The 27947-nt window shown below is 42.1% G+C and overlaps 1 protein-coding gene across 4 annotated transcripts in view; it reads left to right on the top strand.

The window, feature by feature from the left end:
- Positions 1 to 27930, top strand: part of TULP4 (TUB like protein 4) — a 298059-nt gene extending 270129 nt beyond the window's left edge. For 3 of the 4 annotated variants that reach the window (XM_050949426.1, XM_050949425.1, XM_050949428.1), the window contains 7 exons: positions 1698 to 1932; positions 2415 to 2559; positions 4214 to 4358; positions 5816 to 5909; positions 8994 to 9137; positions 16290 to 18862; positions 21067 to 27930. In XM_050949426.1, coding sequence (XP_050805383.1) covers positions 1698 to 1932; positions 2415 to 2559; positions 4214 to 4358; positions 5816 to 5909; positions 8994 to 9137; positions 16290 to 18862; positions 21067 to 21183 — 3453 coding nt within the window. In that variant the 3' untranslated portion in view covers positions 21184 to 27930. The remainder of the gene's footprint in view (positions 1 to 1697; positions 1933 to 2414; positions 2560 to 4213; positions 4359 to 5815; positions 5910 to 8993; positions 9138 to 16289; positions 18863 to 21066) is intronic. The other variant, XM_050949427.1, reaches the window with a different exon arrangement.
- Positions 27931 to 27947: the final 17 nt, after the last annotated feature.

The following is a 27947-nucleotide window of genomic DNA, read 5'->3' as shown; positions in this document are numbered from 1 at the left end:
AACTCAAAGTGCTCTACATCTGCAAGTATAGCCATGCCTGTAAAAACTATATTTTGCAGACTGCTGATATTATATTGCTGAGGTCACTTTGCACCTGCCAGACCATATTTTAGGATTAGAAAATATGGCTTACAGTGACAGATTCAAGGCGCTCAACCTATTTAGCATAACAAAGAAAAGGTTATGGGGTGACTTGATTACAGTATCAACATGGGGAACAAATATTTAATGCTGTCTTCAATCTAGCAGAGAAAGGTGTAAGACAACCAAGTGGCTGGAAGTGGACAAATTGAGACTAGAAATAAGATGTAATATTTTAATAGTGAGAGTAATTAACCATTGGAATAATTTACCAACGGTCGTGGTGGGTTCTCCATCACCGTTAATTTTTAAATCAAGTCGGGATGTTTTTCTAAAAGATCTGCTCTAGGAATTATTTTGTGGAAGTTCTATGGACTGTTACACAGGAGATTAGACTAGATGATCACAATGGTCCCTTCTAGCCTTGCAATCTATGAATCTTTCCTCTTTCCCGTAGGATGTCTCTTATCCCCTAGTCCTGCAAACATGCATGTGAATAGTGCCAAAATGGACTAAAAACTTATTTTAGTCACTAAAGTAAGCATTAAGAGGCTACTCATGCGCAGAGTTCTCACATGTGCCAGATTTCACGTGATTCGGGCCTTAGGTAGTATATTTTATGTATTCGGGTGCATCTTATCTCTTTCTTGTTCCTGTTTAATTGTATTGGGTCAAATTCATCTTCTGTTTATACCAATGTACCAGTATAGAGTAACTACACTGTAGACAATGGAGTTAGTCTAGCACTATTTAAAACGAGAGAAGACCATGCCTATAATATAATGCAGTGTTGTTACACTGTGAATCATGCTTGTTTATGAAAAACAGTTTTGTGTACTGCTAATTAGGTAATGTGTGTGCACAGAAATTCCAGAAATATCCCAGTGCAGGTTTCTATTATAACTGATACCTTTGCAGAAGACTTACTATACCTGTAATTCTTCGCTCTCAGAAGGTATGTAGTGTATGAGACCTCTAATAACCTGGTACCTGCCTTTCTCTCAGAGTTAAGGATACTTATTTTATGTCCTGCTCAGTTTTTTTTCTTTATATTCATTTTGAACCAAACTGAGGAGTGTTGATTCTGTGTTATTAGCAGTATTTGTTTTACTGTAATGTCCAAAAGCCGCATTGTGCAAGGCACTGTACAAATACAGAGACAGTCCTTGCCCAAAGAGTTTACAAGCTAAATAGACAAGCCAGACAAAGGAAGGATTATTAGCCCCATTTTACAAATGGAAAACTGATCTGCAGAAAGACTGAGGCCTCAGTTCAACAGAGCTCTTAAATCACTTGCCTGTGGTCACATAAGTAGTCTTGGAAGAGCTGGGAATTGAACTCAGATTTCCTGGATCCCATTCCAGTGTCATCTTAATCACAAGACAATCCTTCCTTTTAAACTGTAACTAACTTTTATATTCTGTGTACAATTACCGATCGAATCAGCAGGCATGTGCGTCCTGGTGGTGGGTGATTCAATAGCTCAGACTTTAATCTATGCTAATTCTGAGCTATCCCAGGCCCTATTCACTGGGTAGGGATGGTATTATATAACAACCTAACTCCAGAGAATAAGAATGACTTGCGTTTCTCTTTCCTCCCTCCATTCACGTTAGCCTCCTATCCCAGACCCCAACAATATGAGAGATTTTGTCAGCTATCCAACAGCTGGCAATGAAAGGCTTCACTGCACGATGAAGCGGACAGAAGATGATCCGGAGGTCGGAGGTCCATGCTACACACTGTACTTGGAATACCTAGGAGGACTGGTACCTATCCTAAAAGGGCGCCGAATCAGCAAACTGCGGCCAGAATTTGTCATCATGGATCCTAAAACCGATGGAAAAGCAGGTATCATATTTTTATAAATGGATTGTTCATATTTGTAAAAATGCTTATTGAGAAAGGATTTAGACTGAAAGTCAGAGATTAAAGTCCTCTTTGTCCACATAACTAGTATAGCATGAAGCAATTGCAATGCTGTTTTTTGTCCTGTGAAAATGTCTCCACTGTGACCTAGAATCAAGCCACCAAACTCATTTCATGTTGGCTTTTGGTTCATAAAATATAACTTCTTGCAGACTGGTTGGTGAGGAGTGGATCACTAATTAACAATAAATATTTTTCAATCAATGTCTGGGAGTCACCTGATACAATTGAACACTATTCCCCTGAATTCAGGCCATCAGAAATTTTGAGTTTATACTTGGCAGCAAACACTCCCTGCTAGACTTTTATCTTAGCTACTGGTTTTTCCTCCTGATGACTGACAGTTGTAATTGAGATCAGGTTTCTAAAATAGTTCTTACATTTTTGGGGGCCTGTCTTGGTAGATGAAATCTATGGAAACAGCTTGATTTCCACTGTGATTGACAGCTGCAACTGCTCAGACTCCAGCGATATTGAACTGAGCGATGACTGGGCTGCGAAGAAATCTCCGAAAATCACTCGAGCTAGCAAATCACCTAAACTCCCCAGGTAATGGTTTCTCGGGCATTTTTTCTTCTTTTCTGTGGGTCTTTTTAAAATCTTGTCATGACACAACCTACATTAAAACAAAGGGGGATGGTCTAATACCTTTCATAAGAAAGAATTTGCCTGTGGAAATTACAGCTTTTCAGGGGCTTTTTTTTTTTCCTCTGAGGAAGAACAATTCAGACCTTCTCTGTGGTAAGCTGTAACAATAATAATAGGCAAACTCCACTGCCTTGGTCTGCCTCTCACAAATAGCTAATCAGATCAGAAAAAATAGTCTAAGGCACACTCTGTGTCCAAGATAGCAAAGGAATAGTCTGTAGCTTCTCTAGTTCATTCTTTAGTCTGTTCTGTTCGCTCCCCAACATGCACCCAGATGCACACTCAATATTTAGATGGAAACTGTAAGGGGAGTGGAGCAGGGGTCTGTTTTTGCTTAATAGAAAGTATTTTGGATCTGTAATGAAAGTGCTAAATGTAGAAAGATCTGTCGACTGAGTTGTCTTGTCCCAGTGACCGGAGGAAAAATTGTGAGTGTTTCATCATGTGCTTTCTGAGAAGCTGTCAATTGTTGATAATTCATTCAGCAATAATGTCCATCCAGGCTTTGCAGGACAGGCAGAAAAAAAGTAAAGATAATTACATCCAGTTCAACATTATTATATTATTATTATTATTATTATTATTATTATTATTATATAATATATATTATAATATATAATAATAATAATAATAATAATAATATTTGTATTGGAGTAGCACCTATGGGCCCCAGTCATGAATGAGAGCCCCATTATGATAGGTGCTCTGCAAACATTGCCCCCACTAGTCAGAATGAAGAGGTGTTCTACCCAAAGGAAAAGAAATTTCCAGCTCTGTGTTACGTGATATCTTAGGTACACATATATGCACACAACATAATTCTGTATTGTTCTTTTTGTTTTGCATTTCACCATCAAACAGGGCCTGACCCTGCAAACCTGGGCCCTGGTCCTCCAGTGCCATGTGCACAGGCAGAATCCTGGAGCCCTGTTGATATCAGTAAGGCTACCTGCATATCCAGGGTCTACCTGCATGCATTGTGTTACATTTGTTTCCTTATTTTCTCCACTGATGGCCCTTTTCACCCCCTCAGACTCTCACTCTGGAACGTCATTTACAATGTTTACGTACATGAGGGAGGCGTAAGTAATTTTTTTTATGCTCAGCGGACCACTGACCAAGTTTGTGAAATCTTGGTTTGCACTAGTGGTATAGGTGTCCAGTAGCCAAAGTATCTTCTTTATGTTCTCATGGACGCTTTCTAAAATCAGTGCAATCTAATAATATATTCTTATGCCTTTATGTGGAGTATAAATTACATCATCTTAACCTCCCTTTTGCATCACTAATCAGTTCTAAGGGAATCTGAATCTAAGTCAGTGTAACGGAATCTGATTTATATCTCTTTACACATTACCTTTGAATTTTGCCCATAAGAGTTAAGATTCTATCCATTAGACTAAGCAGACTTTGTGTAATCCTCCCACTTTCTATTGTGGGTTACATCACCTAAAGAGAACATGCCTGTTTTCTTCACTGTACTTAGTGTATACAGAAATGTTAAGTATGTCCATCTGTGTGTGCCTGATAACTCTAATTATTGCTTTACATGAAGAATTAATATAGATGCCCGCAAATCTCCAAAGTTGTCGCGAGCTGCTCAGGAGATATCAAGATCTCCAAGGTTACCAATAAGAAAACCTTCTATTGGTTCACCAAGCCTAACTCGACGAGAGTTTCCATTGGAAGATATCACTCAGGTATTGCATGACTGCATAATTACCAGACCTGTACCTAAATATATCTTCTCTCTCCAGAAACAACAGTTTATAATATATATCCAGTGGTGACAATTGAAAGTCTGTCATTTAATGGAGTTACTATGCAATGATATCTGAGATTCTAGTTATGTCTCTTTATTTATAATAGGAGACACTGGTGGAATCTCAGATAGCATTGTGTAGTAATAGCTGGTAAATGATGAGGGTGCTCGCTCCATTGATTTCACTGGGGGTTGCAATTTCACCCTGACTTTTTAAAAGGCAACCATTTATCTTAGGAATCCTTATGTAACAGACTTTTAAATTCCAGTTGATATGTTCTTGGCTGTTGAATGGCCTATGTAGAATTATTTTCTAGTCTTTATTCAGTTCTTTGTGACTAGGTATTGGTATCATAATACCATGATAGTCACCAGCTTTGTTGTCAGTCTACAGAAACAAAGGAGTTTAATGGGTCAGGGGACAGAACCACCCCGTCCTCCACGATGGTTCTGCCAGGTGATGGTGGGAACACCATGTTGGGGAAGCTAGCACTTCTGCTGTTTGTGCTGTGCGTAGTCCATGGGTAAATGAAACACTCCATGCCCCAGGACTGCCTGGTTCACCCATTTCACTAGCACTACATTTATCTTTTTGTATTTCTTCATATATTTTCTGTATTTAAAATACGCAAATGGTAACATTTGCCTTGTGAAATGTTCTGGATCACTTATAGCAGCAATAGAAAATAGGGCAGAAGTCCAGTGGGCATGATACTTATCCATCAATTAAAATGATAATATAATAATGATACTCACTGTGGTACAGTGCTTTGGGATCTCTGGACAAATATGCTGTATAAATGCTTGTTAATAATTCCTTTCTATTGTATTTATTCTTCACTAAGTGGTTCTTAAACATAAAATCCAATGAGAAAATTATATGCTATCCTATGATTGTTTACTGCAAAGATATAGAAATGATACAGTGTGCCATTGTGTGGGAGAAGCAAGGATCAAAACTATGCCAGTCTTACTGGCCAGCTGCAGTGCTCTCCACTTCTCCCTGCTGCCAAGTCTTCCACCAAGTTGTTTGTGTGGTTGCTATATATCTGATTCATGTGAGCTACTGTGATGGTGGCCAGATAGCAAAATGGGACAGTAGCAAAATACAGCCCTGGATGAAGGGGTGTATTTAGTGGATGGTTACAGACATAAGGCCACTGGAAAAAGGAGAATGAGATGAAATTGTCTTATGCTTGAAATAGCTTTAGTGCTCTGAATGTTTTTGTAAGGATCAGAAGAGAGCAGACAGTAATAGTTGTATGTGAGTTACGTGTAGATATTTCATTAGAGTTTCTACAAAGCAGTGCTATATTATTTTTTGAAAACAAATATTTACTTTTGCTGATTTTGTAGGTGCCAAATAAACTTTAAACCTTTTTTTTTTCTTTGCAGCACAACTATCTTGCTCAGGTCACGTCTAATATCTGGGGAACCAAATTTAAGATTGTGGGTTTGGCTGCTTTCCTACCAACTAACCTTGGTGCAGGTAAAACTGACCCCTCTTGATTTTTCCAACCTTGAGCTCTTGCTAACAAATAAACACGCACTCCCTTTGATTTTCTTTAAAGTGATGAACAGGCTGCTTCAGTAATGCTGTTAATCTCGGTCACAGGGAAGTTTTAGTGTAATGGCAATTTAAATCCCTAAATCCAACAACAACTCAGTCAAAAACAGATCCATTAAGAATCAAACCAGAACCTGCCATTTTGACAGTTCCGTTATTTGAACTAAGATTGAAAGAATAATCCTTCCAGTTAGAAAACTTCAGAAATCAGGGAGCTTTTAAGTTATTGTAAGGTAAGTACTATAATTTAAAAAAAAATGTGTTATTTTTTACAACTGTTCTAACACCTATTATACATATCAAAATAATTTTTAAAAGATCTTATATTACAGCAACTTTTCCAGAGCTTTTAATGGGGGAACTCAATTATTTGTACTGTCACACAGCTCTCTTGCTTAGACAGACAGCAGCAAAATGGTTGCCCTCACTGAAAGGAGCCTTATACACTTTGGGCCCTATTCTCCCACCCTTGTGTTGGTTAGGCCTTATCTTCAAGTTCAGTCCCTTTGATGTCAGTAGGAGCAGAGTAAGGTCCCATTCAGCATGATTAAGGGTGGCAAAATTGGGGTGTGGGTGAAGATACTGAAACAGTTATAGGAATTTCTAAAAACTCTTTTGAAAACCCCCTTTTTTAATTGTATATTCTTATTTAGTAGAGATGGGACCAGGCAACAATGCTCTGAATTGGATCCAGATCAAAACTTCCTCATGGCCATTTGGAGTTTGAGTTTGGCCACATCTTTGTTACTTATGAAAGCTTTATACAGAGTAGCTTTTTAAAGGGATCTCACTGATCTCTGGAGTTTTCATTGAATCTCTTGTTGAAAGCCTGAACAATGTGAATATTTAACCCTAAAGAGGATATTATTGCTGTTAGCTTTCAAATTTATTTCGTAGAATGATAGAATATTAGGGTTGGAAGAGACCTCAGGAGGTCATAGAGTCCAGGAGTGGCCAACCTGTGGCTCTGGAGCCACATGCGGCTCTTCAGAAGTTAATATGCAGCTCCTCATATAGGCACCGACTCCAGGGCTGGAGCTAGAGGTGCCAACTTTCCAATGTGCTGGGAGGGTGCTCAGTGCTCAACCCCTGGCTTTGACACAGGCCCTGCCCCCACTCCACCCTTTCCCTCTCCTGAGCCTGTCATGCCCTCGCTCCCCCCAACCCCCAAGCCTCCTGCATGCCATGAAACAGCTGATCAAGAGGTGTGGGGACGGTTGCTGGTGTGTGGGAGATGCTGGGAGTGGGGGTAGGGAGCTGATGGGGGGCTGCTGACATATTACTGAGGCTCTTTGGCAATGTACATTGGTAAATTCTGGCTCTTTTTCAGGCTCAGGTTGGCCACCCTTGATCTAGTCCAATCCCTTGCTCAAAGCAGGACCAACACCAACTATATTATCCCAGCCAAGGCTTTGTCAAGCCGGGCCTTAAAAACCTCTAAGGATGGAGATTCCACCACCTCCCTAGGTAACCCATTCCAGTGCTTCACCACCCTCCTAGTGAAATAGTGTTTCCTAATATCCAGCCTAGACTTCCACCACTTCAACTTGAGACCTTTGCTCCTTGTTCTGTCATCTGCCATCACTGAGAACAGCTGAGCTCCATCCTCTTCGGAAGCCCCTTTCAGCTAATTGAAGGCTGTTATCAAATCCCCGCTTACTCTTCTCTTTTCCAGACTAAATAAGCCCAGTTCCCTCAGCCTCTCCTCGTAAGTCATGTGCCCCAGCCTCCTGATCATTTTTGTTGCCCTCCGCTGGACTCTCTCCCATTTGTCCACATCCTTTCTGTAGTAGAGGGAACAAAACTGGATGCAATACTCCAGGTGTGGCCTCACTAGTGTTGACCAGAGGGGAATAATCACTTCTCTCAATCTGCTGGCAATGCTCCTACTAATCCAGCCCAATATGCCGTTGGCCTTCTTGGCAACAAGGGTACACCGCCTACTCATATCCAGATTCTTGTCCACTGTAATCCCCAGGTCCTTTTCTGCAGAACTGCAGCTTAGCCTGCTCACCCTGAACTGGAGTCTTAAAGTAACTACTATTTAATGCAGGGCTTGACTCTCCTGCTGGCACAAGAGAGGTGCAAATAGTACCACCCTGTACCAGTGGGGAAATTGTGCCTCTAAGGGGATTAACCTCCTCGGTAGGGCAAGAGTGTTCGGAGTTTATGCCAGAAGAGGGTAGCTTTACATTGCAGCCAGGGCTTCATCTCTTGTCATGGAAGAATTAATGAAATTACAAAATAGTACCTATCTAATTCAACTGGGTCTCAGTCCTGCACCCACTGAGTGTTGCTATTGATGTCAAAGGATGCAGGATCAGATTCCTAGGTACTAATGCCATGCTCGTCACTGGGGTCCTGAGTTCCTCTGCTTGGGGTAGGAGCAGTGTTTGTCCTGACTAAGGAGCGGTATTGCGTAACTGTATGGGATGTTCCCTACATTTTATTATTATTATTTATATAAAGTGCCATGCCCCCCAAAAGCTTACATAACAATATTTTTACAACCCCTATATTTGCAAGGATTGACCCTCATATTTTTACATAGTGAGATTTAGGTGGAAACAGGACAAAAAATCCTTTACGAGGTGATGAGAACAACCCTTTTCCTTCTCTCCTTGATCCAGTGAAAAATATTAACTGGCTCCAATGGCCTTTTGTACTGACATGTAGAGATTCAATATTTGTGTAGATCTAAACTCCTATAGAGTGTATAACTAAAGTGATGCTGCCTCTAGTTAAGAACGAGTAACTAAAAAAACAATCCCAGAAAACTTCCATGTAGCAAGGAGCCACCTCTAAAGTCCTGCTACTGTAATGTATTTCATGATTGTTTGGTTAAACACAAGTACTGTTAACCAAACTACGTAAAATCAATTCCAGCCCTACTCTCTGCTTTGAATTGATTTCTCTTGGTTCTCTGTTCTGTTGAACTCTGGATCTTCTTTTAGCCTCTCTATCTAACAAGTATTTTTCCTGTTTCCCCTCCTCCCCCTTTCCAAGTGATTTATAAAACCAGTTTGCTGCATCTCCAGCCCAGACAGATGACTATTTATCTCCCTGAAGTGCGTAAGATTTCCATGGACTACATTAACCTGCCTGTCTTCAACCCCAATGTTTTCAGTGAAGATGAAGATGATTTACCAGGTGAGGTTGAATTCAGTGTCTGCACCATTCTGTGGGCTTGGCTAGTTTTGAGGACAGATTCTTTCACTCTCTGGCCCCACTCCTGTAAATAAACAAACAGAGCGAGTCCCCATTCTCTGAGTTCCTTTTATGGAAAGGTCCTATAGAATTTCATAGGATTGAAACTAAAGGGTTCTATAGACATTGCTTTTAAAAGCCTATAGAATTTATTAGAGAATTACATCCCTATGAAAGTATCAGAGGGGCAGCCGTGTTAGTCTGGATCTGTAAAAGCAGCAAAGAGTCCTGTGGCACCTTATAGACTAACAGACGTTTTGGAGCATGAGCTTTCGTGGGCGAATACCCACTTCCTCAGATGCATGACATGACATGCATCTGATGAAGTGGGTATTCACCCACGAAAGCTCATGCTCCAAAACGTCTGTTAGTCTATAAGGTGCCACAGGACTCTTTGCTGCTATCCCTATGAAAGAATTCCATTGCTTAAAGTTCAGCAGAAAGCTAAACATCCTCTATTAAATTGTACAGGAATTCTCCATAGAGTGAAGCCCTTTATATACATCTCTGGGGAACTAATATTGTAGAAGCCTCTCAGACCCATTCTTGTGATGTGACAGCAGCAGCACACAGCACTGCTGTGCAAGACACTTGGGTTTGAGAGTGGCTGAGATTCCTAGAGCAGCAAAGACTCTAATTGGGAAATGTGATATGATCATTCAGTTTTTTATTTATAATTATGATTACAAGGATGGCAGGAATATTCATGTAGCCTCTTTTTAATATTATAATCTGGGAGGATATTTACATGATCATCCTGCCGAGACATGAGAAACATAGTGGGAGACCCCAGCAATGCAGGCAGAATTGAGGATGCAGACATGGCAGATAAAAGCGGGTGGAGGCACCAGGATCTCCTTCTATAAAATGAAGCCAATAAAGAGACTGGCGCAGCAGCAAAACATTTAAATTACTTTGTTTGCAGCATTCCTACAGTGTAGAGGGCAATGGGGAAATTCCTGTTCCAAGGTCACGTTTCAGGGGAATCCAAAGTGTGACTTCATGGAGACTCAAGTCTCTTTAAGGAGTAAGGTATGGAAGAAAGTTGAAAAATTACAAACCAATAAGGTCTTGGTCTAAAGACCAATAGGAAAGGCTCCTGTTGCCTTTCCTGGGATTTTGGATTGAGTGCTAGAGCCCTGATCCGTTAAAACACTTGACAATGTGTTTAACTTCAAGCATCAAAATAGCCCCATAGACTTCAATGGGACTAATCAGATACTTGAAGTGCTTTGCTGAATCACCAGGCCATTGATGGTTTTCAGTCAAGAACGCTGAAGGAACTAAAGCACAAAGCTGTGGAGACATGGAGGAGGAGATTTGGTATGTATTTGAATACAAATGCTGTTCTCAGCATTAGATATTTCTTAACATGGAGTCAGATCCAGCTGCCATGAACATCAATGGAAAGACCCCCATGGACTTCACTGAGTTGGACTGGATCCATAATGCCTATTCCTTTTATCTGAAAGGAGCTAAAAGATGTGTGGTGTGAGCCTCACCTCAGTTTTAGAGGGACTAGGGGAGAGTTAAGGAAGGTGCAGTGCAATATTTGGACAAGTATAACCTAATGTGATCAAACTACCACGAGATCTGATAGATTCTTTAAAAGCAAATAAAAAAAACATAGTGTCCTGTTCTCCTTAGCAGTCTTCCTCTTCTTATCCACTTCTCTTTTCTCTCAGATTTCTCCTGAAAATTCACTTCTGACCTAGCAAATAGAGTTTATGTAGATTTTCAAAAAGCTTCCCACAAGGTCTCTTATAAGAGACTATTAAGGAAAATAAATAGCCATGAGGTAATGAAGAACATCTTGTAGCTTACATAGTGCTTAAGCACGAGGAACTAAAGCAATAGTAAACAGCTGCTCTTGGGCTGGAGAGCAGTCAATAGCGAGGTGCCCCAGGGGCAAGTTTAATATAACCACTAACGATTTTGAAGGGAAAATGAACAATGAATTGATTTAATTTGCATATTATGCAAAACATTAATTTGGAAAAAGCCATGGAGGAATGTGAGAAACTCCTGCTAGATTTAAACACTTTAGGATATCTGACAGCATGATGGTAAATGGAAATTTTACTAGGATGAATGTAAAGTACATATAAAGCTGTTCAAGCTAAGATAATAATCAAATCTCATGCTTCAGGGCTTAGATTGATAACCTGTGGACATCAGAAAAAATGTATGACAAGCCAAACATATAGTTTGCACAGCTGGCCAGATACTTTATGGTTCTGTTTGTTTATTCTAGCTTTTTCCCTTCCTCTAAAACAACCTGGCAGAATTGCCCTGAAAATATACCAAGCCAGCCACAAAAATCTACTCACCTACCCTTTGCCATGATGATTGATGTTGATGAAAAAGCTAATGCTATCAGAACAAAAGTTATTCTTAGTGAGTGGGTGAGTAGAATTTTGCACAGATATTCTAAAGAATCAGGTATTGGCCATGACTAGAGTAATCCAAACTAGATAGATCTATGGTTTGATTTGGTCACATCTTTCCATGGGTATCATACATTCTAATAATCATGGCGACAAATGTAATAGATTTACATACAAATGCCAGTTCTAATGCACCAGTCATCCTTCATGTCCTTTATTTAAGAAGAATCATCAGGGAAGTTTGCAAGATTCTTGGGGTAACTGTGCAACAATTATCCCTTGCTTATCATACTGTCCATTTAGGTCAGATATTGCCGGAAATCAAACCTGTGCTTGTACTTTGGTACAGAATTAATTACACTGTATAAAAGTGAAGTCTAACAAAGGGGAGAGTCTAATAAGGCTTCTGTGTTAATCCACGTAACATGACTTGACTCCCTTACTCACTGCAGTGGTGATGAAACTAGTCTCTTAGCTTTTTCTTTCCCTCTCTGCCTTCATTTCCTTTTGTTGGCACCATGTGTTTCCTTTTAACTCAACTACTTCTTTTCATTTTGACTACTTTTCTTTCCCTTCTCACATCACTGTCCCAACCACTAATCCCCCTCTTTGCACCCCACTCTCATTCACTAATTCTGTCCCTGATCCAAAGGTAATAACATTTTAGAAAAAAAAACTTTTCCAAGATAATCCTATGAGGATGCAAGGACTTTAGGGGCTATAGAGGCAAGAATGTGTTTGGGTAGGAAGCTGTCAAGTTGAGGCTTGGTTGGGGGTACAAGAGGGGTTGAGAGGGAGACAGGAGGATATCTGGTGGTTTGGGATGGTCTGAGGGAAGCAGGAGGTCAGTCGATAGCTCATGGGGAGTTGCCAGAAATGAAAGGTACCCAATTTGGCTTCTGCCCTTTCCACTCCATTGAAACAATCCTGGCCAAGGTCACTAATCCTCATTTGTCATTGTGATTTATCAGCTGCCCTCAGCACTGTAGAGCATTATTTCTTCTCCCATCTATTTTCATTCTGCTCTTGGCCTCTGTGAATTGGTGCTCTTTTGGTTCAATGGCTCCTCAGCGCCCTCAGTCTCTTAGTGTCCCTTATGGCTCTGGGCTCTCATTCACTCCCTTACTTTCAACAACCAACATTTATGTAGGTGTTTTCCAAATGTACCCGTCTATCCCAAACCTCTCCCCATCTACCCAATTTTGCATCACAAGCTACCAATAAGCACTTCCTCTAGGAGCAGCACCACTAGTTCCAAGCTCAGTCCTGAAATTCTTGGGCCACACCCTACACTGGTGTAAATTGAAATCAATTGAGTGACAGCAGTTTACATCAGCTAAGAATATGGCCCTTTATTTTGCCTCCTGACCTCTTTGCACCTTCTCCTTTCTCAGTCTCCATTGACAGCTTTATGATCTCTTCTGTCTCCTGTCCTCAAAATCTCAGTGACTCTTCTTTCTCTTTCTCCTCACGCTATAGTCAGTCTCTCGCTAATGATCTGATCCTGCTCTCATTGAAGTCAATGGGAACATTGCTGTTGATTTCAGTGGGAGCTGGATCAAGTCCCATGTCTTGTTGCTGCTTTCTAGTGAATATCACCAAAATCTATTCTTTCCTCACTATCTCCACTGCTAAACCCTCATTCGCACCTGGTCCCTCTTTCACATTGATGATTGTAACCTTCTCTTACACTTGGCTTTTCACCTATCCCAGTTCCAGTCTATTCAAAATGTTGCTGCTAAAGTCATCTTCCCTCCCCAGTGCTCTGACCACATTACCCTATCCTTGAATCCTTTCACTGGCTTCCTGTCTGTTACGGCATCAAATCCAGTACCTGGCAGTCATAGTGACTGTAGCTGCATGTCTGTTTCATTTCACTCATCCCACTCTTTTGCTCCCTCTGATCCTCCCATTTCTCTTGTGGTACTGTTGCCTTTGTCAACTTACCATGCTGTCCTATGCTCTTGCAATACTCTAACTTTTCTTGTCCATCTCTGTCTCGTCCTTCAAATGCCCCCTAAAAATCCACTATTTCCATGAATCATTGTCCTCACCAGTAATAGACTCAGCCTTCCCTTTCCTGAACGGTTGTTCTGTGTCTTGTGTACCTTAGCAGCAAAGAGTCCTGTGGCACCTTATAGACTAACAGACGTTTTGGAGCATGAGCTTTAGTGGGTGAATACCCACTTCGTCGGATGCATGTAGTGGAAAAACAACATCGCTTGCCTCATAACCTAAGTCATGCAGAACGCAATGCCATCCACAGCCTCAGAAACCACTCTGACATTATAATCAAAGAGGCTGATAAAGGAGGTGCTGTAGTCATCATGAACAGGTCTGACTACCAAAAGGAGGCCGCCAGACAACTCTCCAATACCAAATTCTACAGGCCACTTCCCTCAGATCCCACTGAGGAATACACTAAGAAACTGTACCATCTAGTCAGGACACTCCCTACACTAACACCGGAACAAATCAACATACCCTTAGAGCCCCGACCAGGGTTATTCTATCTTCTACCCAAGATCCACAAACCCGGAAATCCTGGACGCCCCATCATTTCGGGCATTGGCACTCTCACTGAAGGACTGTTTGGATATGTGGACTCTCTACTCAGACCCTATGCCACCAGCACTCCCAGCTATCTCCGTGACACCACTGACTTCCTGAGAAAACTACAATGCATTGATGACCTTCCAGAAAACACCATCCTAGCCACCATGGATGTAGAGGTTCTCTACACAAACATCCCACACACAGATTGAATACAAGGTGTCAGGAACAGTATCCCTGATGATGCCACAGCACAACTGGTTGCTGAGCTCTGCGCCTTTATCCTCACGCACAACTATTTCAAATTTGATGACTATATATATCTCCAGATCAGTGGCACCGCTATGGGCACCCGCATGGCCCCACAATATGCCAACATTTTTATGGCTGATCTGGAACAACGCTTCCTCAGCTCTCGTCCACTCACGCCCCTTCTCTACCTATGCTACATTAATGACATCTTCATCATCTGGACCCATGGGAAGGAGACTCTGGAAAAATTCCACCACGATTTCAACAGCTTCCACCCCACCATCAACCTCAGCCTGGACCAATCTACCCGGGAGGTCCACTTCCTAGACACCACGGTGCAAATAAGTGATGGTCACAATAACACCACCCTATACCGAAAACCTACCGACCGCTATGCCTACCTTCATGCCTCCAGCCTCCATCCCGGGCACATCACACGATCCATTGTCTACAGCCAAGCACTGAGGTACAACCGCATCTGCTCCAACCCCTCAGACAGAGACCAACACCTACAAAATCTCCACCAAGCATTCTCAAAACTACAATACTCACATGGAGAAATAAGGAAACCGATCAACAGAGCCAGACGTGTACCCAGAAGCCTCCTACTGTAAGACAAACCCAAGAAAGAAACCAACAAGACTCCACTGGCCATCACATACAGTCCCCAGCTAAAACCCCTCCAACGCATCATCAGGGACCTACAACCCATCCAGGACAATGATCCCACACTTTCACAGGCCTTGGGTGGCAGGCCAGTCCTCACCCACAGACAACCTGCCAACTTGAAGCACATTCTCACCAGTACAGCACACCACACCATAGTAGCTCTAACTCAGGAACCAATCCATGCAACAAACCTTGATGCCAACTCTGCCCACATATCTACACCAGCAACACCATCACAGGACCTAACCAGATCAGCCACGCCATCACTGGTTCATTCACCTGCATGTCCACCAATGTAATATACGCCATCATATGCCAGCAATGCATCTCTGCTATGTACATCAGCCAAACTGGACAGTCTCTATGGAAAAGGATAAATGGACGCAAATCAGATATTAGGATGGCAATATACAAAAACCTGTAGGAGTACACTTCAACCTCCCTGGCCACACAGTAGCAGATCTTAAGGTAGCCATCCTGCAGCAAGAAAACTACAGGACCAGACTTCAAAGAGAAACTGCCGAGCTTCAGTTCATCTGCAAATTTGACACCATCAGCTCAGGATTAAACAAAGACTATGAATGGCTTGCCAACTACAAAACCAGTTTCTCCTCCCTTGGTTTTCACATCTCAACTGCTAGAAGAGGGCCTCATCCTCCCTGATTGAATTAACCTCGTTATCTCTAGCCTGCTTCTTGCTTGCGTATATATACCTGCCCCTGGAAATTTCCACTACATGCATCCGACGAAGTGGGTATTCATTCACCCACGAAAGCTCATGCTCCAAAACGTCTGTTAGTCTATAAAGTGGCACAGGACTCTTTGCTGCTTTTACAAATCCAGACTAACATGGCTACCCCTCTGATACTTGTCTACCTGAGATGACAAGTTTGCGCCTTCCTGTCTGTTGGGAAATTGCCACATAAATTTATGGTGCTGTACAAAGCCCTAACCCAGCAAAATGCTTAAAGCCATGTGTAGTCCCATTGACTTTAATCTGGGACTACTTCCTTACCTAAAGTTATATGCATATTTAAGTGCTTTGCCGGATCAGGGTCAAAATGATTGTCATTAGTTGGAGTATAAATGATGGTATATTATGGATTACCAAATTGCCAGTAGCACAGCTAAAATAAAGTTATTTTGCAGCGCATGAGGAGAGAATCTAATAATCTCCTATTTTTCTTTTTGATTATAACAGTCTCTAACCTGTTTATTTACATTCTTATTGCAGTAACTGGAGCATCTGGAGTCCCTGAGAACAACCCTCCCTGCACCGTCAATATCCCTATTGCTCCTATTCACAGCTCAGCGCAAGCTATGTCACCGACTCAGAGTATAGGACTGGTTCAGTCCTTGTTGGCCAATCAGAACGTGCAGTTGGATGTCTTGACCAATCAGACGACAGCAGTGGGGACGACAGAGCATGCAGGTGATAGCGCAGTGCAGTACCCAGTCTCAAGCAGGTACTCCAATCCAGGACAGGTGATTTTTGGAGGAGTGGAAATGGGGCGCATCATCCAGGCACCGCCTCAGTTATCCCTGCAACCGCAGGGTGCAATACAGATGGCAATAATGGATCACAGAGAAGGAGACAGAGACCATGAACATCACCAAAAGGCAAAAACTTTACGGCCAGTGCAGCAGCTGGCAGAAGGGGACGCTGTTGTCTTCAGCACTGCACAAGAAATACAACTGAACAAAATGAACCCGCCCCCTCCTTACCCTGGAACCATACCAGCCGCTCCCACTGGACCGCCGCCTCCCCCGCCTGTCCCGCCCCAGCCACCTATGGATCTCTGTCTGAAAAAGGGAGACTTTTCTCTTTATCCAGCAGGACATTATCAGACCCCTCTTGGCTACGAGCGAATAACGACCTTTGATAGCAGTGGGAACGTTGAAGAGGTGTGCCGGCCTCGAACGAGGATGCTGAATACTTATACCCTGCCGGGTCCCGGCAGCTCTGCCACTTTAAGAATTACAGCAGCAGAGAAGAAAATCCAGCAGCCCTGTTCCAGTGCTACCCTGAATAGACTGACAGTTCCTCGTTATTCTATTCCGACTGGGGATCCACCACCTTACCCAGAAATTGCCAGCCAGCTGTCACAGGGCCGTAGCATCACACAGAGGCTGGACAGTAGTATTATCCATGCTACTCTGCGGAGGAACAGCAGAGAGGCAGCTCTGAAAATGGCTCAGTTGGTCGACAGCCAAAGAGCCACTTTACAACATCCATCAAAACCTAAGAGCAATGTTGTGACAGCACAGTACCAGCAGAGGGCACTGACAGCTTTATACACCTGTAGTCAATGCAGCAGCAGTAACAGCAACCCGAGTAGCAGCGGTGGTGGGAACATCAGTAATTCCAATGCTAGTAACAGCACTTCCAGTATTAGCAGTATGAGGCCTGACGTAACCACTGGGAGCAGTTCCCAGCACAGTTCTGTCATTGCTCACTCAGTCAGTACTTCGCCCTTGGCCTCCCAGTCCTCATACAATTTGCTGAGCCCACCAGATAACTCTCGTGATCGGACAGATTATATCAACTCTGCCTTCACAGAAGATGAGGCACTTTCTCAGCACTGTCCAGTGGAGAAATCGATAAGGCACATGCCTGTAGCCTTGACAGAGGCTACTGTTGGGAAGCAGCCACCCCCATACCAGTGGGACCCTGTGGTGAGTGAGGAGATATGGGTTCCTCAGGAAAGGACAGCTCAAAGTTCGGTGCCCAACCCTCTCAAACCTGCTCCTCTAATTGGTCAAGCTCAGCATCTTGATATGTCTCGAGTGCCATTTGTTTCCCCCAAATCTCCAACCAGTCCCCCTGCCACTTTCCAGATGAGTTATGGGGTTGCAGTACCTTATCCAGGAAGCTACAGTGCCCCTCCTCTGCAGGGAATGCAGGCCCCCTGCTCCCCCAAAGATGCTCTGGCCCCAACACAGTTTGCACAACAAGAGCCAACTGTAGTACTTCAGCCAGGTTATCCATCTAACCTCTCCTATTGCCCCTTGCCACCCATGTATCCAGGAAGTAGCACTTGCTCTAGTTTACAGCTGCCACCAATAGCCTTGCACCCATGGAATTCCTACAGTGCATGCCCGCCTGTACAGAATTCTCAAGGCACTTTGCCCCCCAAGCCACTTCTAGTGGTGGAGAAACCAGTTATGTCTCCACCGCCAGCAGAGCTTCAGGGTCACGTGGGCACAGAAGTAATGGTGGAGACAGCAGACACCTTCCAGGAGGTTCTCTCCCTCACAGAAAGTCCTATTCCTCAACGGACAGACAAGTTTGGGAAGAAGAACCGGAAGCGCCTGGATAGTCGAGCTGAGGAAGGAAATGTGCAGGCTGTCACAGAGGGCAAGGTCAAAAAGGAGGCAAGGACACTGACTGACTTCAACTCCCTAATATCCAGCCCTAGGCTAGGAAGGGAGAAGAAGAAAGTCAAGAGCCAGAAGGACCAGCTGAAGTCAAAGAAGCTGAACAAGACGAATGAGTTTCAGGACAGTTCAGAGAGTGAGCCAGAACTTTTTATTAGTGGGGATGAGCTGATGAACCAGAGCCAAGGAAGCAAAAAGGGGTGGAAAACCAAAAGGAATTTGAGGACTGCCAGTGAGCTGGATGAGTTCAAGTGCCGGAAGGCCAACGAAAAGGAGGATGGGAGGCTGGGAAGCCAGGGCTTTGTGTATGTGATGGCCAACAAGCAGCCCTTGTGGAACGAGGCGACACAAGTGTATCAGCTGGACTTTGGAGGACGGGTGACCCAGGAGTCTGCAAAAAACTTCCAGATTGAGCTGGAAGGACGACAGGTAGGATCGCAGCAGCACTTGCAGTGACAAGCTTCCCGGGGGGAAAGAGACTCTGTTCTACTCCCATATCTCAGAGAGGCGGTGCTGCACTGTGCTTCTAACTTACACTAATCTTCCTGTGCTTCTATAAAGAGCTTCTTAGTTCTGCTGGTAGCTCTGTGATCAGCAGTTTTTAAGAATGAGGTTCAGCATTTACGTATATATAATGAAAGTATGTTTATAGCCTTTTCCTGTCAGATCGGGGAAAAGACCCTCTTTTAATCTCACTACTTATCACTCCTAAAGAAATGTACTTTTAGTAACAGTCTTAACTTGCAGCATTATAGGGAAAAATCCAATAATTTTGCCCTTAATACTGCAAATTCCAATTGCATCTCAAGTTAGAAATTGCTCATGATAGCTAGTTTGATACCATTAGTGAATCCCAGTATACACTCACTTTCTCTCTCTCGCTGTCTCTCTCACACTCTCTCCAAATACGTAAGGAAGGAGAGATAGAGATGTGGGCAAGCAACCAGTCTCCCTCCAAACCCCAAATCGCTCCCAATGAAGGGTGAACAATAGCACCTGAGAGGAGGCTAGCTGGTTCTTCTTTCGAGAGGAGCAGAAGCTATGGCCCTCCCATTGGAGTAGAAGGATCATGTGCTGCTCATGAAGAGGAGGTCTTTAGATATTTCAGAAAACAGAAATCAGAAAAACGAGGTTCTCTCAGTTTGTCTGAGTGAGACATTAATACACCAAAACTAGACTCCAGTGGGCTGCTGACAGTCTAGTATAGTGGCTAAAGTGTTGGACTGGAACTCAAGGGAGCTGGGTGCAGCTCCTGGCTTTATCACAGACTTGCCTGTGTGACCTTCAGTCAGTCACTTTGTCTCTCTAAAAAGCAACAAAAAGTCATGTGGCACCTTATATTGGAGCATAAGCTTTCTTGGGTGAATACCCACTTCGTCAGACGCAACAGTTTCTGCGTCTCAGTTTCATATTTGTAAAATGGGAATAGTACTTGCCTCCCTCCTAGGGGTGTTCAGAGGATAAAATATGTTAATGACTGTGAGGGGTTCGGATACTGCAGTGATGAGGGACATAGAAATACCAAGATAGATTGTCAGTATAAACCAATGGAAATGTTACTTTGCTTACCTATCTTGACCACTGATACCGTCCAAAAAAACAGATGGCTAACAACTTCAGAAGGACAAATACGAAAGCAGTGACATTGGTTTCCGCCCAATATGATATATACCAGTTTCTCTTTCAGCTTGTACTGCCCTTGTCTTGGAGGCCAGGGTCCAGATTTATAGATCCATAGATGTTGAGGCCCAAAAGGGATCATTATGATCATCAGAGAGAGACAGCAAAGAAATAGGCATGAGTGTCATGTAAGGGGTGTGACCTTTGGCAGGTCTGCACGTCACCACCAGAGATTATAGAGGCCTCTTCATACTGCTCAGTAGCTGTGCTGGGGGAAAAGATGGAGACTGGTGAGCTACAGGGAGATGTGAGCAGGCTGGAGTGATGCAAATTGTCCCCTTTGTGGTCATATAAAAATTAATTTAAAAAAATATTTCCCTCGGAGCTCCCAGCCTATCATTTCCTTGGTGTGCTGTGGCCACATGGAAGCCCTGGTGGCAGTTTCCAAGGAATTTGGAGAGCCCCCCGAGGTGGTGTAGAGTCAAAGGGCCTCCATGCAGAAGACCCTGACCATATCCATATGCCAAGGACCCACGTGGGTCAGAGGAGTTCTGCCAGGTTTGGGGCAGAGCCTGCTGTGGCTTTCTCCTGGGAGCAAACTGCCTTCCTGACAGGGTGATGCAGTGGGATCTCTCTCTGAGGATCCCCAGTGAAGATCCTCCTCTGATTTGAAGGAGCAGATGATACGGACCTTAGTCCTGGCCCAGCATCAGTGATTTCAGTGGAGTTAAGTCCACTTAGACCAAGGCTGAATCTGACCCTGGGTCTTTTAAGGCTGTGTATTTCCTCTACAGAGTAGATTTCTATGGGCCAGATTGTGATGTCCTCACTCACACTTGGTAGTACTTTGTTCTGTAACTGTCCCCATTGGTTTCGTATGGAGTAAGGTACTATTCAGTGTGAATAAGTGTATCACAGTTTTGCTTTTTCCCTTGTTATTTCTTGGTCTCTCCCTTTTATTCACCTCTCATTCCTTATTTTTTTCCTCCCCTTCCCCTTCCCCTCTTCCCCAGGTAATGCAGTTTGGAAGGATTGACGGCAACGCTTACATTTTGGACTTTCAGTATCCGTTTTCTGCAGTGCAGGCCTTTGCAGTTGCTCTGGCTAACGTGACTCAACGCCTCAAATGAAAAGAGCAGAAACTGGAGAGAGAAAACCCTTCTCCTAATGTCCGAACTGGAAAATGTCAGGGCGGCCTGTTTTAGGTGCATGAAGGCGCCGGGGAGTGAAGAAGGCAGTAAAACTGGAAAAATCTCTTGGTGCCCAAAAGAGGGCATTAACTTTAGTCATAATTGCGGTGGGGGAGCTGTTTGTTTGGGTTGTTTTTTTGTTTGTTTTTTTAACATCGTGTTGGGGTTTCAGAAAGAGCATCAGGTGAGAGCCATTCAGTGTTATGTTGGGAAATGTGGCTTTTGGCTTGTTGTGGTGGTTCTGCTGTGTTTGCTGCAGTAGCTGACGTAAGCTCGTAGGGGGGTAAAAAAGACTGCTCTCTTTGATAGACTGCCGTATATCATGCTGTTCTTTTTAAAACAGGGAACATAACCTTTTTTTCTGGTCCAGTTTGTACTCCTACATCAGTGATAGCAGGAAAAAAACAAAAAAAGCTATAATACTTGAAGACACATGTTTCTTCTCTGATCATAGCTGAGCACTGCAGGTACCCAGGAGGTTTATGAAGGGCAATATTTAATTTATAAATACTGATGTATTATTCAGAAGAGAAGCAAAACTGTTACCATTAGATGGTTTCAAAACACATTTCATCGAAGAAGTTGGGTGTCTGCTTTTTGTGTGCTGTTACCTGGTATAAATGTATTTCACTAGATGATGGAGAACAGTGCAGGGAGGAGTTGTGAGAGGTGCATACATAAGTGTATAGGTAAGCAGTATTCTCTGACTTGTACTACATGTGTGTAGTACATAATGCAGCCTGGCGTAGCACATGGGCAAGAGCTACACCTCTTCACTAAAAGATCTTTACATGTTAAGAACAGAATTGTTCAAATACATAAAATGGGCCCAGTGAGTAAAATTCTTCTAAATCCATGGTGAATCGGAGCATTGCATTAATTGGGAAAGAGAAAGGCATGTGATGACAGTAGAGGATTTCTCATCACCGCCGGTTGGAAAAAAGGGAGAAAAGGAAGGAAATATTGGAGAGTACCGCCCCTTTCACCCACCTCCTATTTGAGTACAGCATTATAGGCTGTCATTTGAATGGTTAACAGTCCAAAAAAAGAATGGAAGGCCAAAATGTATATAGCTGGTTATGGCTTTTTAATCACCTATATACAGTAACAAGACTGTTTCTAACTGCAAATCTGTATTATATAAGTCAAAGCCTGTGCTAGGTGTTTCAATGGATAGAGAGAGATTCTGTTATTGGTCTAGTGCTCTCTCTCTCACATGCACACACATTTCTCTGTTGAATACAGTTTGATTTGGATATGCTTCCCCAGTAACACATGAAAATCCTGATCATTCATTAAATTAAATTCACAGTAGGTTGCAAAATGTAACTGTCGATTTCCTTTAAAAATACTCTTTCAAATCAGGACACATTTAGAAAGATGGGGTGGTGGCTGGTTTATCTGTCTGTAAACCTCAGTTTTACTCCTTACTAGGAAACCCTTCATAACTTGGTTTAAAACACAAACTATACATCAAGGGAATAAAATACATCACTGTGATTGTTTGAAATGTCTGTAAAGGTAGGCTAGACTAAGTAGGCTTGATTCATTGCAGGGAACCCATCGGGGGACAGGACCCCCAGTGGAGGAAGGGATGCAGCAGCTCCCTGGCTCCAACCTTTACTAGGGACTCTGAAGCCAAACAACAGAGGGTAGGTAATGCTGGCCAGAGACAGGTTTTGACAAGAATATCTAGGGATGTGCTGATTCAGATGATCTCCCAGGCAACCTCCACCAGTGTGGCCCCAGAAAGACCCACCTGCAAGATAATACCGTCCTTCTGTTATGGAGCCCCTGGGGAGGATGGTGGTATAATCCCTGTATCATCTTGGGGCTCAGCAGTCTCTGCTTGCACATGGGAGTGGATCAAGCCCAATATTTCCCTTGGCATTAACTCTTCTATTTGCTTTTATGTATTCACTTTTGTTGAAACTCCATCAATTAGGTGTATATCTTTCTGTTACAGAGGAACCACATCTCCACAGTTATTTAGTAGCTGATTTTAGTGACAGCTTCTGGAGTGTGTGTGTGGAGGAGGAGGTAGACAGAGATCAAATGGGCTTGGTCCTGCTGACTTTGAAATCAGTGGGAGTTTGCCATCGACTTCAGTGGGAGCGAGATTGGGCCGAAAGTGCAGAATTACGTGCTGTTTAGGCAACAGACTTATTCCTTACACACATGATTTCAATGGCACTACCCATATGAGTGAGGATTGCGAGGCTTGATCCAATGGTGCTTCTGAAGAGATCCTAATAGCTCTAATTAATCCCATAAGCAACTCATAAGCAGTATTGAAATATTGAGAAATGTGCACTGAACACGTTGAGGCCAAAAGCATATTGATTCATTTCTTCTTTTAGGAGGACAGGTATTCTGTTGCTTTAGAGAAATAATCCTCTTAAAGAGACATTGTCAACTAGTTTTAGGCCAAGAATGCAGATTTAATGGAATTAAGTATGTTTGCGCATGTGTGTGCTCAACATACGTCATCTAAAGAGAACTGTTTTCATACTGCTCTTTTCTTTAACTTTCCAGGCAAAGATTTGTCATCTTTTCTCTTTTAACATTCCCCTGCAGTATTATGAACCAAATTAACAGCAGCAATGTGCAAATGCAGGAAAACCAGAAAGCAAAAGTGGCGAAAACTTAAGTGAAACCTGCCAGTCTAGTTTTATTATCCAGAATCCATTGGTATTTGGTTCTGGTAGCACACACAGTGTCTTGGAGCTTTCCAGATATAGAAGAAGGCCTTGTTCCCACCTCACAGAAGCACAAAAACAAACAACACAAATGGTGAAAATGGTGATTTCTGACTTTCATTGTTTTTATGTTATAAGGTATAGAGTTTTTCTTCTGTAAGTATGCTGACAGTGTCCCTTTAAGGCAACAATTTAATGGCATAAAGACTACCTACAGTTAGGGACAGATTTTGCCCTCAATTAAGTATACACAATTCCTGCTGAAGTCAATTGAGTTGTGTGTGTGTGTGTGTGTGTATATCTCTGAGTGTACAATTGGTCCTAAATTATGAAGACAGCAGGTCACAATGATCATTGTCTTTTTTGTTTCTTTGTATGTTGAGAGAAAATTTAAGAAACAACTTTAAAAGCTCTCCAAACTAATACTTCCACTAGGATGATCTTAATCATGAAGATTGCTGTTGCATTCAAGCCAAAACACTAATTTTACATTTTATATTTAAGTGTTGCAACCTAGTTTTTGTGTAGACAATTGTAAGTTCTTCTAGGAAGAAAATAGCAACATGTTCTGAATTACCTAATTCTTTTATACATACAGTAGTTTCCAGTAGTTCAATATGGTTTTCAAAAGCTTTTGTTTTTAGTTGTGCAATAATTGTTAAGCCAAAGGGCTTACGGTTTGTTTTTGAGGGGTTGCGTTATTTTTTAAAGATAATTTAATGCAAATTTCCTGTTAATGTCTGAGTCAAATTATTTATCTTGCTTAATGTAATAAGTGATTTAGGGATTATTTTATTACTATGTACCAGTGACTAAGTACACACTTTCTTATTTATATGAAAAGAGGATCTTTGTAATTAATTGTTTGCCAGCAATATGTTTTGCTGCAAGAAATTGTTTAAGAATGTGTATAGGACAACTTTTTTTGCTGGACAATATTCAACATTTTATAATGTAGGGAAGAATCTTGTTTATCAGGCAGTTGGAAAAAGCAGATATGCTATTGGGGATTCTGTAGACTACATACAGTGTAGATTTTTTGGGGGGACCTGCAGAAATCTGTCCTCTATACTGTGTATTTTCCCATTGTGTTTTAACTGGCTTTTTCAGTCACGGAGATGGTTTAAAAAACACAAATCATGATTTGCTTTATCTTTTCTTAGAGCTAGCTTTGATTTTGTGGTACAGAATAGAGGCGGGTTCATGTATAAAATAAGTGTTTTATATATGGCCCACTTTGGGTGACATTCATCTCAGTGCCGAGGGCTAGTACACAGCCTGTGCATCACTGAAATCCTATTTAAGGGGCGAGATTGCCTGTTGTGCTCAAGCTCCGCTCCTGTTACAGCTCCCTGATTCTGAGGCTAATCTGAGCTGACCCCAGCCCTGGGAATGCTTAGAGTAGCTGAGAAGCTTTAATTGGCCCTACAGTGGAGGCTAGGGAGAGCGGAGGACCTTCACACCAGCACTGACTTCCCCTATGCCAGAGGATTTCCCTGCTGGCTGACTTGCAGCCAGAATCGATCCCCATTGCACTGCCTGAGTGGCGCAAAGAGGCCAGATTTAATTTGACAATCTGGTTCTAGCCCTCAAAATGTGGTGTAAGTGGGTCCAAAAAATAATACACAGACCTTGTCGGCCCTCTACAGAGGAGTGAATTTCATCCTGAGAACCACTGGTACTTTTCAGCAATAGTACTATGGTTCTAAAATAGCAGAAATAAATAGGAGAGGGAGATGAAAGTAGCATAAAGGAAAATTACTGAGTCAAGTTAATAGTTTTACATTCATTCCCAGAGCAGACAATGGCAATTTCCATATGCAGTCAGAATGATCTTGCGTATTAGTAGCTGTACAGTAAATTTGCACTAGGGGATACCTCAAATAGGTAAACTCTGTCTTAAGCAACCTCTTTGAGGTATCCCCAAGGTTTACAGTCCACTTCTGTTCCATGTTTCAGTGAAGATTCACTGCCACTATGAGGCAATCAGACTTTGCTTGCGCTTTGAGTTGTTGCTTCAGATAATTTGAGTGCAGTTATTTCTGAAGCCTGTTTTTTGTGGCTATGTTACATCTGGGTGCCCAATGAGCACTTAGCAACTGTGCAAATCTTCATATGAAGAGGTGAACATGGTGGAGGAGGAGCAGCTTTGACAAAAAAGAAAGAAAAATTTGGCTTCTACTAGCTTGAAAGATGGTGTTTGCCAGAGCAGTAGTTAGTTGCACTATAATAAAAGCAGCTATTTCTGCAGGGCACAAACTACTCTACACTGGCAACCTAGTGCTAGGTTGCCAACACAAGAGTCCTATTCACTTTAGTACAATCCTGTATGGGCACAAGGGTCTTCACGCATGAATCCTTCTCCGGGATCAGGGCTTAAGGCTGTTGCTACATGTATCGTGCTGGAGTGAATTAAGCTGTATTACCATCTCCCAGGAATGGTCTCAAAAGGGAATCGTTTTAAGATTACATTTTTTCAAGTGTGCACAAATACACAGTCACACACAGAAACTTTAAGGATTAAAAAATCCAACCCAGCACTGAGCATTGCATGTTGAGAAAGAAGTTTTAGGAAAGAATTGCTTTGGGGTTTTGACTGTTTTAGGCTGTATCTGTGCAAATAGGAAAATATAGCAAGAGCAGTTAAAGTAAGAGGACAAAGGAGGAGTCACTGAAGCAATTGTTGTTATTAAAATTAAAAAACAACAACTCTAGGCCCATAATTCCGCAAATGTGTCCATGCAGTCAGGCTCCTCTACTATACAGATTGACTTGAATTGGACTCTGCAAGGGTGTCTCCACACAGATAAAATTGAATAATTTGGACTATAATGACTTTGCGGGATGAAAGACAACCCCAAACTACTTCTCTCTCTAAAATGTGCACAGAAATATTGGATTCATAATGGTAGATGGATGTAAGGCTCTGTAAATGTTCCTAATTGTTCCCCTCCAATTTACACTAACTCCAAATTTAAAAATAAAATCGGATACAGGAGTTTTGGATAGTGACAAAGCTGTCTGTCTGTCTGAATGTTTACTTTGTTGGCCAGATAACTGATTGTGAAAAGATGGCCAGATTAACATTGGTTCAAATAATAAAAGTATTAAGATTAAAAATAATAATAAAACTGAGAGAAACGTTTTTGTATAATGTTAGCAGATGATTGCGTTTTCAGTATTTCATCAAAATAGTGCTCAGCATAGTTCGCATCAATCTATTATTTCTGGTTCCTTGTTGATAAGATTTGTAATTTTTCTTTCCTTTCTTTTCGTAGCTTGGTCTCTGTTTTGCCTTTTGCTTCCTATTCTTTTTTTTCTTACTGTGTTTTTCTCTTTTCTTTGTGGGTGCGTATGTGTGTGTTGGGGGGATGGTGTTTAAGATCTTGTTTGTTGTAGATACAAAATATGTAGTGTTGTTGAATCGCATGGGGATGCATTTGATTGAAAAAAGGCACGGTAGTATTTCCTGAAAAAGATATTTTTTTGCATTTGTTTATAAATACATTATTTTGGTACTGTAACTTTGGACATTTTTTCTGAATCTATTACTACTGTTTTTGGCTTTATTTTTTTTAAACAAGTGTGCAGTCATGCAGGTGCCGAGATCCCTAGCCAAATGACCCAGCATGTTCTTTTCAAGCCTTCGGGGAAATTGGTACACTGCTGCGTACTATTACATAGGTACACTATTTTAAAAACATATTTCTGGAAATGTTTTTTTTTAAATATGACATTCTGAACCAGGTTTTCATTGTAATTATAGACTTACCCTGTTCTGCCTCTCCTTTTATGTATCTTGTGTAATAGAGTGTACGGGTGGTACCTAGAAAGCATTAATGGTTTCCCTTTAATAATGTGGTTTGTCCAAATTCTTTACTGTCTACATGATTAAGAGATGGACTGATAGCCCTATTTTTCCTTGATGATTTGGAGTTGTAAGAGTTGTCCAGCTGTTGCTTAATAAAATTTTGCAGACTAGAAAATCTATGACTCGTTTGTTGT

The sequence above is a fragment of the Gopherus flavomarginatus genome, chromosome 4 (genome assembly GCF_025201925.1).
Source record: "Gopherus flavomarginatus isolate rGopFla2 chromosome 4, rGopFla2.mat.asm, whole genome shotgun sequence".
Lineage (NCBI taxonomy): Eukaryota > Metazoa > Chordata > Testudines > Testudinidae > Gopherus > Gopherus flavomarginatus.
The sequence above is the reverse complement of the archived record's forward strand: the minus strand, read 5'-3'. Positions and strand labels throughout refer to the sequence as shown.